The sequence below is a fragment of the Lipophrys pholis genome, assembly GCF_963383615.2.
Source record: "Lipophrys pholis genome assembly, chromosome: 20".
In the NCBI taxonomy this organism is placed as follows: Eukaryota; Metazoa; Chordata; class Actinopteri; order Blenniiformes; family Blenniidae; genus Lipophrys; species Lipophrys pholis.
In genome coordinates, this window is record NC_137648.1 from 13,285,375 (window position 1) to 13,299,795 (window position 14,421).

A 14,421-nucleotide genomic window follows, 5' to 3' on the forward strand; every position below is an offset into this window, starting at 1 on the left:
TGCCCCAGTTGCCAAATAACAGAATTTAGAAAATGATGAGCGTCTCATCCATGTTGAGCGGCTCTCTGGTGTAATGAGGCTTGGTGGAGGAGCGCTGCCACTGGGTGAGAGGGGGTGCCGGCTGCTTAGGAGCTGCCCAGAACCAGTCCCCAGATGGCATTAACCTTCATCATGGTGAAGAGGCGCTAAGTCCCCCTAAAGCGCCACTCTTGGCCACACTCTGGCAGCTCTGAGAGCTAAAACGTTGCAGTGACACTCTGCCGCCCCCTTTGATCTGCCCTTCCTGATTACAGCCACAGAGGAGAGGAGACCAGAGGATGGAGGAGGGGTGAAGTACCCCCGGGACCCTGAGAGTTGAATTAGAGACACAAGGCCCTGTCTCACTCTCCGATGCTCGACTATTCTCCCTCTTATTGTTTCTTTTCTTGTACATTCTTCACACTCCTTCCTGTTGTCCTCTGTGTTTGTTCTAGTGTGTGTGTGTGTGTGTGTGTGTGTGTGTGTGTGTGTGTGTGTGTGTGTGTGTGTGTGTGTGTGTGTGTGTGTGTGTGTGTGTGTGTGTGTGTGTGTGTGTGTGTGTGTGTGTGTGTGTGTGTGTGATAGCGGAAGTGAAATGGGGGTCCCTGTCTCTCAGAAGTCTTTCCACCAGAGACAAAGACACTTAAGCAAAAGCACACAAAGATACACACAGTCTCCCCCTCTCTCTTTCTCTCTCTCTCTCACACACACACACACACACACACACACACACACACACACACACACACACACACACTCCTACACAGCCATCCCAGTCCTGGCCTGGTGATGGATAATACAGTCAGTGGTGTGCACCATCACACACACAGGTATTCAGCGCTGACCTTTGCAGTGTGCTCCCAGCAGTCTGCTTTGGCTCCACTAGCTCCAGCCTGTAAAACCGCCTCAGTGACAGATGATCAGTGGACACTTCTGCATGTTTTTCACAGCCCGAGTGGAAAGCGCAACACTCTGATTAGCCTCATGACATGTCGAAATGTCCACCTTTATTTATCTATCTGTTTTTTTGTATTCATCACAACCAACCTCCTGGATAAAAGAAGAAGATTCCCAGCAGCAGAAATCATTACGACTGATACCTCCAGTAGAGTCTACCCTCTATGCTCCTTCTTCCTTTTTAAAACCGCCCAGCTGATTTCGTCTCCTCTCTACCCCCTTTGTAGATAATTGGAACAATCCCACTGATGCCCAACTCTGCAGGGCCCTCCAGCCAATCAGGGGGTGGCAACCCAGCACTGCAGGTACAGCCAATTACACCTCAGCTTCTGACCAACGCTCAAGGCCAGATCATCGCCACGGTGATCGGCAATCAGATCCTGCCTGTCATCAACACCCAGGGAATCACGCTGTCACCAATCAAGCCTGGACAGCAGGTAACGCAGACCTGCAACACACACACACACACACACACACACACACACACACACACACACATACACATGCAGCATTCGGAGGAAGCCAGCACGTAGAGCTGCTTATTACACTCTTAAGTTTCGTAAATGACGAAGAGCTGGTTTTAAATCTTTTTGAACGAGCAACACCTGGCAGAGTCAGGTCAGAGCCCCGCTTCTCCATGAAAGCAGCATTACAGGCAGTTGTGTTTTATGCTAAACACCTCGTATTTTTCCCGCTTCGCTACTCATAACACTCATTTGCATCATTCCACTCGGAAAAATTGTAGCTTTTTGGTACAATTGTTCGCAATGTGTGTGTGTGTGTGTGTGTGTTTGCATGTTTCCCTGTGTGTCAGTGCATGTTTGGAAGGTACTTGTCAGACAACCTTTCAGACTCAGTCTCAGCGAGGCTGCTAAACCCCCGCAGAGCCCAAACTAAAAAAAAAAGAAGAAGAAGTACAAAACATAACAACACTTTTCATCACCCCACTTAAAACTCAAACACTCTGTTCACCTCTTTTTCTTTCATTCCCGCCACCTCTTCCTCTCCTTCCTCAGTCACACTTTCCAACCTTATGATTTGTCCTTTGACCCGAGCAAGAAGTATTTTGCTTCGATTTATAGACAACCACATAAAAAAAAACATAATTTCCCCCTTTTTTTTCTCTTTTGCACAACAGATTTGAGTTCACACTAGATACAGAGGTACTGTTAACACCTACGCCTTCTCCTAAATTGGTGATCTATATGGCGACACCAGATGCATGCACACTGACAATGAAAACGGTATTGACTTGATAATGATGATGCCGACACAGAATTACAGGGTAAAAGTTCACATCCAAAGGCCTCTACAGTGCAGAATGGATGAACTCTCAGCAGATGGACACTTAATTGCGGCCTCCCGCAACAGCAGATCATACTGTTGAATGAATTAATGCATTTGTAATAATGTTTATGCCTTTGTCTGCACTTCAAAGCCCACATGTACACATTGTTCCGCGGGCATAATTTACGGTTGTCAGAGCCTGCAGTCTAGAATATTTCCAGTGAAGCCAGATAATTCTCCGAGCCTGTCAACAGTCCTGACAGTGTGTGCATCGCTGTTGACACCCCCCACCATCCAAACAAACACATGCCACAGAGAAAATAATTAATAGCAAAGAAGGGAGAGGAGAAGCCAGCCCAGTTTATAGCAGAGACAGCTTTTCGCTTTAAAAGTGTAGACGTACCATCTTGATCTTGTAAAAGCAATTCAAATGTGCATAAAACATGAAAATACATCGTTTTTTTGTGCCATCAGAGCACGTAGCTTGCGGATCATGAATTATGTTTGATATGGGGACTGCTGTGTCCACATGTTTTCATTTCAGATTCGGGCTGCCATTATTAGCATCCTCACAAACCTGATGACAGGAGGGAAGACTTTAATTGTCATGAGCTGATTTCTGCAGAGGAGTGATTATAAAGCGCAGGGAGACAGTGGAGTACCTGAGCTGAACCAGACTCCTTGTCTCCTGCAAGAGTAAACGCCTGTAGTCTGTAGAGCAGATTATTGGCACTATATTCTGCTCTGTCAGTCTAAATACTGCAGGCAGTAATTACAGTTCGTCATTATTAGGGACAAAGTAAATGTCATTATATTCATCTTCTAAGTTGCTAATTTAATAGCTGTTGAATGCTTGATTAGATTTGATATTGTAGTGCAATCACCGAAATGACATGATTACTCTAAACTATGATTATTACAATGATGTGCAAAGGTAATCTTGTATATGTGTCAGTGCTGCTTGCTGTCAGTACGTAGTGTCAGCTCTGTGTGTGTGTGTGTGTTTGTGTCTGTGTGTCCAGCTGCCTCAGGCTCAGCAGGGTCAGACGGGCCCTGCATCGTCTCAGCCCAACCTGCTCCACATGCCCCACAGACAGAGCCCTCTCCACCAGGCCTCCTCCTCCTCCTCCACGTCCTCCTCCTCCTCGGCGCTCAGCGTGGGGCAGCTGGTCAGCAGTAAGTGTTCAACATGTCTCGCAGAAGCACCACATGCCTTCAAATACAGAGAAGAAGACATGATATCTTCAGTCATATATAGATCTAGCATGACGGAGTCCGTGCTCATGAAATAAAATAAAAAAATCTTTCGATAGTTTTAATTCAATTGCATCACTTCTGAATGTTCATCTGTGCTGCTCGAGTCATTGAAAGAAATGTTTTTCATCGTCTTTGGCTCTCTGAATCCATTCAACATTACAAAACACACTTTCCCCTCAAAGTTTTTTCCCTCCCCCATTGTGACTTATTCTTACTTTCCTAAACAATAACAATAACAGCCTTCTTCTGGTGCTGCCAAACAGTGACACGAAAACCAGCCATGACTATACTTTCCTGCTGTGTCTGTGGCTTTCAGACCCAAACCCTTCTATTTTCTTTTTCTTTTTTTTTTTAACTCTGAAGACACAAAGCCTTGAAAACAGCTGGGCTCTTGATTGTTTAGCATCATTTCCTCCAAACACAAGCTAACGGTGTGTTTCCTGCAGATTATGGATTAATGCACATTTGGGGCTCTTGTGAGTATTTACAGCAGCTGCACAGTGTACGTGAAAATGACCAGACTTCAGGCTGCACTTTGCGGTCCTGATGGGGGAACATTTCTGCAGGTTGCAGGAGAGTGGCTCATGGCTGTTTTAAACATTTGTTGGATGATAATGGGGCTCTGTGGCACAGAGGAATAAGATATCAGGCTCCACCAACATTAACAGGAGTTGATAACAGGATCTGTGCTCTGTGGAGTTTTCAGGGGTTTTTTTTGTTTTGTTTTGTTTTCTACAGCAGTGGTTCTCAAAGCGTATGGGCTGCACTCCAACTGAGTGCACCAGAGAGCAGCAGGGAAAATCCAGGGGTCACTACAATGCCATTTCCCAGCGTGATTTTTTTTTTTTCCTTGAAATGTTTATGAATAAATGATGACTTAAAAAAAAAAAAAAGTCAAGGATAAATAAATATAATTAATTAATTTATCAAAGCACATGTTTTCACGACTCATTTAATATTTACTCTTATCGAAATTAATTGAAATGAAAAAATAAGCTTCACTCTAGAGTGTAACCACGGACTGTATATAGACTGAAGAGTTTTCCATTTAAAGCCTATCTAGCTTGTTATGCTTTTTATTGTCTATGGATTCCAACAGGCGTTAACAATTACAGTATATCCGAGAATGTAAAATTTATTTTTTAAAAAGACAGAAATCTGGCATAAATTACTACTTGGCCACTTGACATGAGACGAAATGTCCAATATGAGTGTCCTCCAGCAATTAATAAATCTCTCGTTTCCAGTGTGAAAAATGTAGATGATCACTTTACTTATTGCTGTAAAACAAGTAAAGAAAAACAATTCAGAGAGTTTATTTTTCATTTGCGAAGCATAACCCTTCTTCATTCACTCTTATCGGCACAAAGGGATTAAAACATGCAGGCTCTTTTTTTCTCTGCAGATAAATCTACACGTAAAAATCTTGCCAAGATCAATCTAATCCAAACTGAAATTGCAGAGTAATGAAAGTGAATAAATAATGATTTTTACATTTTGTGACGTAACTTCTCGGCATTCAGTCTCGCATATCAGCAGGTAAATAAGTCTGCATCCTTTTGTGTGATTCAAGTAAACTAAACCTTTAATATCCCTCGGAGCAGGTTGAGCATCACAGAGACAAAGTGTGCGTATGACTCGCAGTGCAGACAGTCTCTGACTGATCCCCACCTCCTCCTATAGTTTTATTTTTTCCCAGACTGTCATTTCTTTGGTTTATTAGACAATCCAAAGTGGCGTATGTTATGTGTAATGAACATAAGTTTCATTCTCCCAGTGCGTGGGCCTTTGGCAGGGCCTTATAAATCACCAGGCCACAGCCTGTCAGCATGCAGCTACTGCCTTTAAAAACTCTGTTTTATTCAGATAAATTTCATTTGTCAGGGTCGATTCTCCTAAACTCCATGTAAACTCATTTCAAAGGCAGCTATAATGCAGCTGAATTTAATAAAAAACAAGTCGCCATTGATCAACTCGTTGTAGACATTGTGTTTAGTTTATGTTTACTTGTAGCCTGGAAAATATCTGATAAACCACATTTGAGTCTGCACAAAATCATGGTGGCTCAGACCTTGATAGAATTAATGCTTTATGCTGAGTTTGAGTACGATCACTTCCTCCTAATATCACTTACAGCAAATGTACGCAAAGCAAAATCCCCTGACAGAATCAGACTGAGAGGAGATGGAAAACCATTGTCTTTCCACTGGCCACAAACAAAAAGACACAAGCCGATTGAGGAGCGGAGAATGACTGTTATTAATCAGATGGGAAAATGTCAAACGTAAAGGAGCAGCTAAGCAAATGTTTTGCACTGAGGCTTGTTTTCATTGTTTACGTAAGAAAAAGCAAACCGGCATGGGAGTGGAAAAATCATTAAATAACTTGTGCACATACACTCCTGGCAGGATTTAAGACAAAATACAGGTGTGGAGGAAATGAGTTGTGATCTTTATTTCTAGGTTTGTTTGGTCAGAATCAGCTCATGAAAACAACTGAATTTAGAGCGGTGGCAATGATTCGAGGAAAGTTTAAAATACCGTACAACAGCAGAATCCACTCATACACTGAATTCACCATTATTTTTATTTTAATGATATATACAATGACACATTGATATGTGTTTCCTCCTACTCTGAGAGCTTCTCCTGTGTAGAAGAAAAAAAGAGAGTGCCTGTAATTATAATGCTTTTCTAAAACACATTATATGAATGTGGAGTTCTATCAATCAGACAATATATTAAAATACATATCACATGTGTTGAACAGTTTTATTTTGTAATCTCTCTTTTTCACATTTCCAAAGATTTTACAATTTACACCAGATTATTGTATCATCTCATATGAGTGAAAACAGTTTTTTCTTCATTGTGTGTCATGAAGTAGACATAATAATATAAGTCCAGCCTGTAATTATGTTCCCACTCATCTTTCTTTAAAAGTTAAGGGAGTAACTTCTCTTGCCACATTAATATTATCAGATTAAATATTGGAACCATGTGGTTTTTAAATTATTGACCTTTATTTAAGTATCTCTTATTGCCTCTAAAAGAAATTGTTCCTTTTTTGTTTGTTTGTTTTGGAAATCCTTACTCCATCATTTATTATTTCAATGTAAAAAAAAGAAAAGAAAAAAAAAAGGTTTTGTTCTTTAAATCATATTTGGATTGTGACTGAATGTTCAAAGAGAGACTATTGATCCAGAGGCCAAACTTCCCATTAGTCTAAGTAAATAGGCCGCAGTGGGAATGAGGCGGACGTGCTCATCACTGTGGAGATGATGGGACCCGGCGCTGTGAGTGCTCCGGATCTCCAGTCCCTCGTTCTCCGAGTGTTCACACGTCTGGAGCACGCTGCAGACGCTACACGTCACTTATGAGGCACAACGAGATGGCAGCCCCATAGATTTTTGCTTAAATACGCTTGGAGGATTCCTTTAATAATTCATTGATAATGACCAAAATGAATAATTCAGAGGCACAAACTTTGCTTTGGTAAGCAGGATGCCAGGGCACCTGACATTGATGTACGATGTGAAATCACTTTTTATTAGCAAGGAGATTCTTCAAAATGCTTCATTGAAGTTTTTTTTATTTATTTATTTTTTTTTAGATTGAAGATTCACAAACAACATTTCTTTGTGTAACTCGTCTTCGTTCTGGTTTAAAGGATTGAACTCTCTGCTAAAGGGTCAGATGGTGGAAATAATATGTTTATCCATATGAAGCTTCAGTGTATTTATGTATATTTACTCTGAAAGCTTTAGTCTTGCAAAACTGTTGGATTAACAAACTGCGTGTCATGTGTTTTTTTTTAGTTTTTTTTGGTCCAAATGCTTTTGTAAGATAGATTTAAAAATGTAGCACCCGCAAGTCAAAGCCGTGACACACCTGTATTCACACCTCAGATGAGTTTACTCAACAAAACATCGCTCTGATGTGTGCAGCCTACAGCACAGAGAAATATTCAGTTCTGACCCAGAGCAGGACTGTTTTTCTGAAAGTTGCTTAGAGACGATCATGATCACATATGGCTGGATGTTTGCCTCATTCACTCTGAAAGAGAGAGTAAGCAGCGGAGGAGCAGAGGGCTAATAAAAATGAGATGTGTGTGTTGTGTTGTAGACCCGCAGACCGCCCCCAGCGAGGTGGACGGGGTCAACCTGGAGGAGATTCGTGAATTCGCCAAAGCATTCAAGATCCGCCGGCTTTCCCTGGGCCTGACACAGACTCAGGTGGGGCAAGCGCTCAGCGCCGCCGAGGGGCCGGCGTACAGCCAGTCTGCCATCTGCAGGTAAGGACAAACAAAAAAAAAAAAAAGAAAAAGAGGGGGGTAGACAGAATCTAACAATAAAGCTTATTATTATCTTCAATCAATACGTTCCGATTCTGTCAAAAGAAAGCAGCAGCAGAAGTGCCGGCTCAGTGAGCTGTCGGGTGCTCCCATGTATTTTTCATGTCATGTTTTAACAGACATTATTAAGATATTAAAATACATAATTGACTGGCAAACGAAGCTCTCATGTCTGTACTTACCGTTCTCTCTCCGTTCCCTCTCACCCGCTGACATGACAGCCGCGCGTCACTTATGCAAAATACATACACAAGTATCGCACGAAGCACTTAAAGCATTTAATAATTACTAAGCCCATTTGCTGCTCGCGCCGCCTGAACATGAGAGAGCTTGACGGCGATGAGCTGTTAATAAGACTGCCATGTTTTACTGCTTCCACGAGGACAGTTTAGCCATAAATGGTGCATTATATATTAATGAGACAATCAGACAATCGGACAATGAGTGTTTCATTTCTCCCATTTTTCCACTCGACTAACATTTAAGCATGAAGATGCGAAATGAGCCACATTTCACTTTGAGGACGGAATAATTGGGCCACGCGGTCTCCAAATATTACTCTCACAAGAGAACAAAATAATAAAATTACTGCTAAAGTCGATGTTTGGATGAGTGGGAAGGGAAAAAAAAAAAGTGTGGGGGGGGGTTTACAATGGAGATGAATGTCCCAGGCACAGTCTTGTTTTGCACCAGTGCTACTCAGTAAATTCTCAGATCTCATTGCCTTATTAATTTTAATGCCCTTTTGAGACGTATGTGCTGATGACCTGTGCTGTTTATGTGACACGGCGCTGCCACGCACCTTTAAAAATTTCATCACATCAACATCAAACAGCCGATAAAATGTGAAACCGTACAGGAGCCGGCGTGCCCAGGCTAATGTTTAAAGTCTTAAAATCACACATGAAATATTTACGGCCGGGCATAATTCAAATATTTATAACATACATTAAAAGCCATTAGCTTCAAAAATAAACACTCTGTGGGCTGTTATTCATGCCATTAAGACAATTTTTTTTTGTTTGTTTGACATTGGACATGACATCCTGATGTTTTAAGTAGCAGGGCAAACTTCACATGCTTTAGTTTAGTTAACATCAACATAGACATGAAGTTTGAGGAGAAACGGGACGTCAGAGTAGCTCAGGGGCTCCGGCTCTGAACCCAGACAGTGAACAGACACTGACAGATGCTTCCATCTTGTCTGCTTTCATTGCTCTCCATGTTTCCCAGCACTTTATTAGTTTATATAAACAGGCGCGGGCATTAGGCAAAGGCATCTTTAAGCCAGTGATGTGCCTGTGTGTCTCTTTTGGCTGGAATTTAGTCTGATCGAGGTCAAATGAAAAAAAAATATATCAATAGAGAATGAATAAGATAGACATTAATGAGCAACAGACCAATATCTAATGTGAATTATATGTTTCAAAATGAAAGTAACTCACTATAAATGCTGTTTCAAAACACTGGTGTCATCCAGTGTAACGTGGTGAAGCTCAGGTTCGTTCCTCCCGGGTTAAATCTTTTAAAAACAGAGAGCATAAGTGAACCTGATTAGAATATTAAGTGTATAATAAATTATCTGCACACAGACATCTTAGAAACTATTGAATATTTCATCAGAAGGCCTCTGTAGGATTAGACAATAAAGCTGCTTTATGGGATGACTTAGTTGATGTCATGATTTAGGGTTTCCTTTACACTGAAAATAAATATTAAAACATTTTGTGGAATGAAATGAGCAAAAATTTCCAAGAAATAGATCCAAATAAAGGTGAACCGGAAATGCTATTTGATTAAAATGGGTGAAAACGTCAAATGATTTAATAAATTTCACATTTTGTTCTTTGAGAATTAAAGCAAAATAAATAAACACGAACAATTGAAATTTAATGGCAACTAATCTGGCCAATCTGTCTAGAAATAGTCTCAGAAGAAGAGTTGGGAAAAATCTCAATAATTAATCTCTCTGATATCAAAATTCCATCAAATTACAATGACATCATGAACCGCGAAGCTCATAACGGCCTGAGGCAGAGATGTCAAATGAGATCAACCTGGAAAGAGTGAAAACACAAAGAAGACTTTACCTTCTTCTTAAAAGTAATCACTTTTTGTCATGTGTCCTCTTAGAGATAACAAAACACTGAGACCTTCAGTAATACAGCAGTGAAAAGGAACAACCTTATTATTGATAATCTGTCATTTTGCGTCACAGTCTTGTAGTGAAGATGAATTTGTGAAACTTGTTCCAGGCTGCAGAATAAAAATGATATACCCAGAGAAATGACAGACTTCTCCCCACATTTACCTGAAGAGAGGAAGAGAAGAATCAGATCTTTTAGTAGATTTGCCAAATTAAGCTCAATCCCAGTAATTTGCTGCAAATTAGAATGTCTCAAAATACCAGCTGCACGTTTATTTACTGTATTTTGCACTTGGAAGTCTTTTTTAGAGGTTCATTTTATTCATGTTTTATTAAAAATCATATTCAATTGCATGAAGAACTTTTAGGCAAACAGGAACATTTGGATGTTGGGATATTTCCAGGTTATTCGGGGATCATTTTACAGGATAAATGAAACTAGATTACAACGAGTTTGACTTCTCTGGTCTAAAGCAACTAAACACTCTGTAGTTTTGTTATTATCAAACAGACTCCTGACTGGTGTGAGAGGTCCACTCTGAAATATTAGGTAATTACAGACTTTTCTATCACACCTTCATATTAAGAAGCAGTAAACTATAAAACAGCAAGATTAAGCTCTTAAATGGCATATATGAAAAAGACAAACGCGATCTCTTAGAATGATTGTTTCTTCTCTTCATGAGGCTTACATCACATGAATCACGTCGGCTTTAAAACTGCACGGCGGATGAATAAGAAATAGTGAAAGCTTGAACTAATCAAATTGCAAAGGTAAAAATGTCAAGGTCATTTTGTTGCGGAGATGAAAATGAAATAAGGTACAATGTGGCATCATCCCAGCCTGGATGCTCGATGTGTAGCTCTCAGATAGCTGTCTCTGCTCCATGACTGTAAACCCCGAGGCGAACTGTAACTCAAACCAAACATACAGCATGTCTAAGCAGAGCTCCTGAGGTACTTTCAAGACGGGCCAGAGCGGCGCGCTCCCTCGTGCTGATGCACCGCGGAGCGAGTGCATACCCCAGCCGAGCGGCTCTCCACTCATTTTAGTGTCCGCGGTTCCTGTTGATCCATGAAATGTCCTGTCTCTGGTGACTCCTCATATTTACTAATGTATTCCCCGCAGTATGGAGGCCTGCTCTCTCCACTGTTTAGGAGAATGGTTATAAATAATACCGCCTGTCAACAAGGCGGGGGATGCACCAACGAGGTGTAGAAACAGGAAGTTCATGCATGCATGGGCATCTCGCCCTCAGCTCACCTCGCCATTAAAAAAACTCTTCTCCCCCCCTTTTCTTTTTTTTTTTTTTTTGCATTGTTTGTTCCCTAGAGAGCAGAGCTTCACTCGGGCTCTCAGTAAATGTTATTCTACTAAAAGCATTTGCACCGTTTTTTTATTTTTTTATTTTATATTTAATAAATTCTGTTACAACTATTTTCAGAGCCGGTATTTGAAGAACGACATGGTTTCTGTCCGAGCGCATCCGATATTTAATGAGGAGTTGGTTTATTCCAAAGATAAAATCAACATTACGCTTAAAGAAGCAAAGAGGCCTGTGGATGCAGACTGGTTTCCACTGACCATCTAACGGCGGCATGAGCTGCATCATTTCACTGGAATGTTTCTGTCTTGTTAAATTAGAGGAAAGAAATCCAGACTGAAACGATGCTGAGAATCCAGATCATCAAGGTTACAAGACATGAAACATCTTCTCACGCACAGTTCACAGTCCCGCGTTTCTCCTTTCGTTAAAGAAAACATTGCGATTGGACATTTATTGGCAAAGAATGAACTGTTGTGAATGTCGCTGGCTCCACTTTCAAACCTTTCTGCTCAAACTTTCTTCTACCAGAAAGAAATAAATAAGAGAAAAGGACAGGGGGAAGACACAAAGAGCAACAAGTTGACATGAGACAGCGAGCTAATCCAAACACCGCAGGACCGATGAGGACAGGAAGTTCAGGTCAAAAGGTTCAGAGATCTAGCAGGGAGGTAAAGAGAGAGAGAGAGAGAAAGAGAGAGAGAGAGAGAGAGAGAGAGAGAGAGAGAAGACAAAGAGAGAGAGAGAGACACGTGTTTGTGAATGAATGGAGAGTTTATTAAAGACAATGATAAACCTACAGCAGCATAACAAGAAAATAGTCCCCAACCAGCCGCAACTGTAGACTTTACCTGGAAACAACATTTTTATTCAAACCTTAAAAGTAGAGACTATTTTAATCTCTCAAACTGAAACTCGGAGCTGATTCCTCAAGAGAGGAACTTTTAGAAAACATAGGAACTTCCAGGAATCAGCAGCTTGAGAACCCCTCCATGAAATATTAGTTTAAATTCCGTACGACAGTGTTGAGAACCCAGTATGATCTCTCCTCCACTTCTCATGGGAGATGTAATCTGTGCATTCGGTGTCATGTTTTAAAAAAACAAAACAAAACAAAAAAACTAAAGCATTCTTATAATTAACATTATTTTGTAATATTTTAAAACCAAATCTCTACTGGTACCTTCTCATCAGATGTTTTTAATTCATGGACGTCCACATCCACACTCGGTCGGACCAGAAACAATCAGAATCATTTCATTTCATATTAGTTCGATATGAATTTATTCTTCTTCCACCAAAATGTAATAGTTGCACATATTAGCGCTGTGGGAAGAAACCCTTCTAAACCTTTATTAAATCATGCACCAAATGCACCTGACAGTCATTGAGCTGCACGGAGCTGCGAGCCGGACGTGTTTCCAGAAAAGGCTTCATTCTGCATTCTCAGTGTGTCACGCCTGTGTGACGCCCGCATTATGTGCAAAGTTGCAGAAACTTTCAGCATTAGAGTGTGCAAATGTATTCTTATTAAATATAAAATGAGAGGTTGTTAAAAGACGAAAGGAAGTTTGAAAAATGTATTGAATGTACATTTTGATTAATTATTCAAGCTCCTTTTGTAAATAAATGATGTTGCCATATTTAACTGCATGCATTTTATTTTTATTTTTTATTTTTTTTGTTTTTATCACCTGAGGGAAAGGAATGGTTATTTGAAAGTAATTCCTGTTTTGTTTTTGTGTTGACTTATGAGTTTTCGGCACTGCGCTAACATTTAGATAGATGTTTGTTCTGTCTTTTTGGTGCTGTTGGACCTGATTCATAGTCATTGGCAAGATCTCCTTTCTCCATTATTGCCAATCTGGGACAGAGAACCACAGCCTCGTCCAAAAAATGATCTCACTGCTGGACACAGTCACCTGCAGCTGCTGCAGCAGCAGAGGTGCTTCCAGGTGCAGAATACAGAGGAGTTTGTCTCCGATGTGCACCTGGACGATAGTCTCAGTCCCTGTGGCATTCTGGTTGAGGAGACGAAAAAGACAGGCAGCTTATCCCTTGTTCTGGCAGGGCGCCTAAGTAAGATTCTTTTTTCTCAATTCTCCCCAGACACACCATCCTGAGAAGCCACTTTTTCCTACCACAGGAAGCCCAAGAGAACACTATAGGTAACAGTCTGACAGGCAAACTGAACCCTGGCCTTTTATATCCTGCCAGGTTTGAGAAGTTGGACATCACCCCTAAAAGCGCCCAGAAGATTAAGCCCGTTCTGGAGCGCTGGATGGCCGAGGCTGAAGCCCGCCACCGATCCGGCATGCAGAACCTGACTGAGTTTATCGGCAGCGAGCCTTCGAAAAAGCGCAAGCGGAGGACCTCTTTCACCCCGCAGGCGCTCGAGATCCTCAACAGCCACTTTGAGAAGAACACACACCCTTCCGGTCAGGAAATGACGGAAATAGCCGAGAAACTGAACTATGACAGGGAGGTGGTGCGCGTCTGGTTCTGCAACAAGAGGCAAGCCTTGAAAAACACGATAAAGCGCTTGAAACAGCCCGAACTGGGAGCGACTGCACCAATGGACCCCCTCACTGACTCTCTAGAGGAGCTCCCGAAATAAAGGAGTCCTCCGACCGGCCCCGGCGGAGCGAGAAAGCGGCAGCCATTTCAAAACAAGGAAGCGGTGGAAGATCTCCTCCCCCCCCCCAGCGAGAACTGAAACTTCTTCCCAAAGTCACCCGGATGGACAGTCATGAGTTTGCGAACAAAAACTATGTGTTGTCAGTGTGATTACCACAGTTCTGTAAATGACCTTGGCGAAAACCAAAAACAATGAAAAAAGAGATTACTATCTGAGAATTATGTTTAAAAAAAAAAAAAAACAAACAAACAAAAAAAAAACAACTTACAGTGTGCTGTTTCAAAGAGTTTTAGATTCTGGCCTTAACGGCCAGACCGTCGCCCAAATTTTGGTTCCCACCAGGAGGGATTTAGTAAAGAGATCATACCAAATCAAAACACTATTTACCAAAGTCTGTTGCATCTGAGTACTAAGAATAATTTTGTAATGTAAATGTGCTC

At 41.2% G+C, this 14,421-nt stretch overlaps 1 protein-coding gene across 1 annotated transcript in view; it reads left to right on the forward strand.

Moving 5' to 3' along the window:
• Positions 1–14,207, forward strand: part of pou6f2 (POU class 6 homeobox 2) — a 67,988-nt gene extending 53,781 nt beyond the window's left edge. The window contains exons 6-9 of the mRNA XM_080489064.1: positions 1,203–1,412; positions 3,285–3,438; positions 7,644–7,812; positions 13,453–14,207. Of these exons, the coding sequence (XP_080345190.1) occupies positions 1,203–1,412; positions 3,285–3,438; positions 7,644–7,812; positions 13,453–13,960 (1,041 nt within the window). The 3' untranslated portion in view covers positions 13,961–14,207. The remainder of the gene's footprint in view (positions 1–1,202; positions 1,413–3,284; positions 3,439–7,643; positions 7,813–13,452) is intronic.
• The last annotated feature ends 214 nt before the right edge of the window (positions 14,208–14,421 follow it).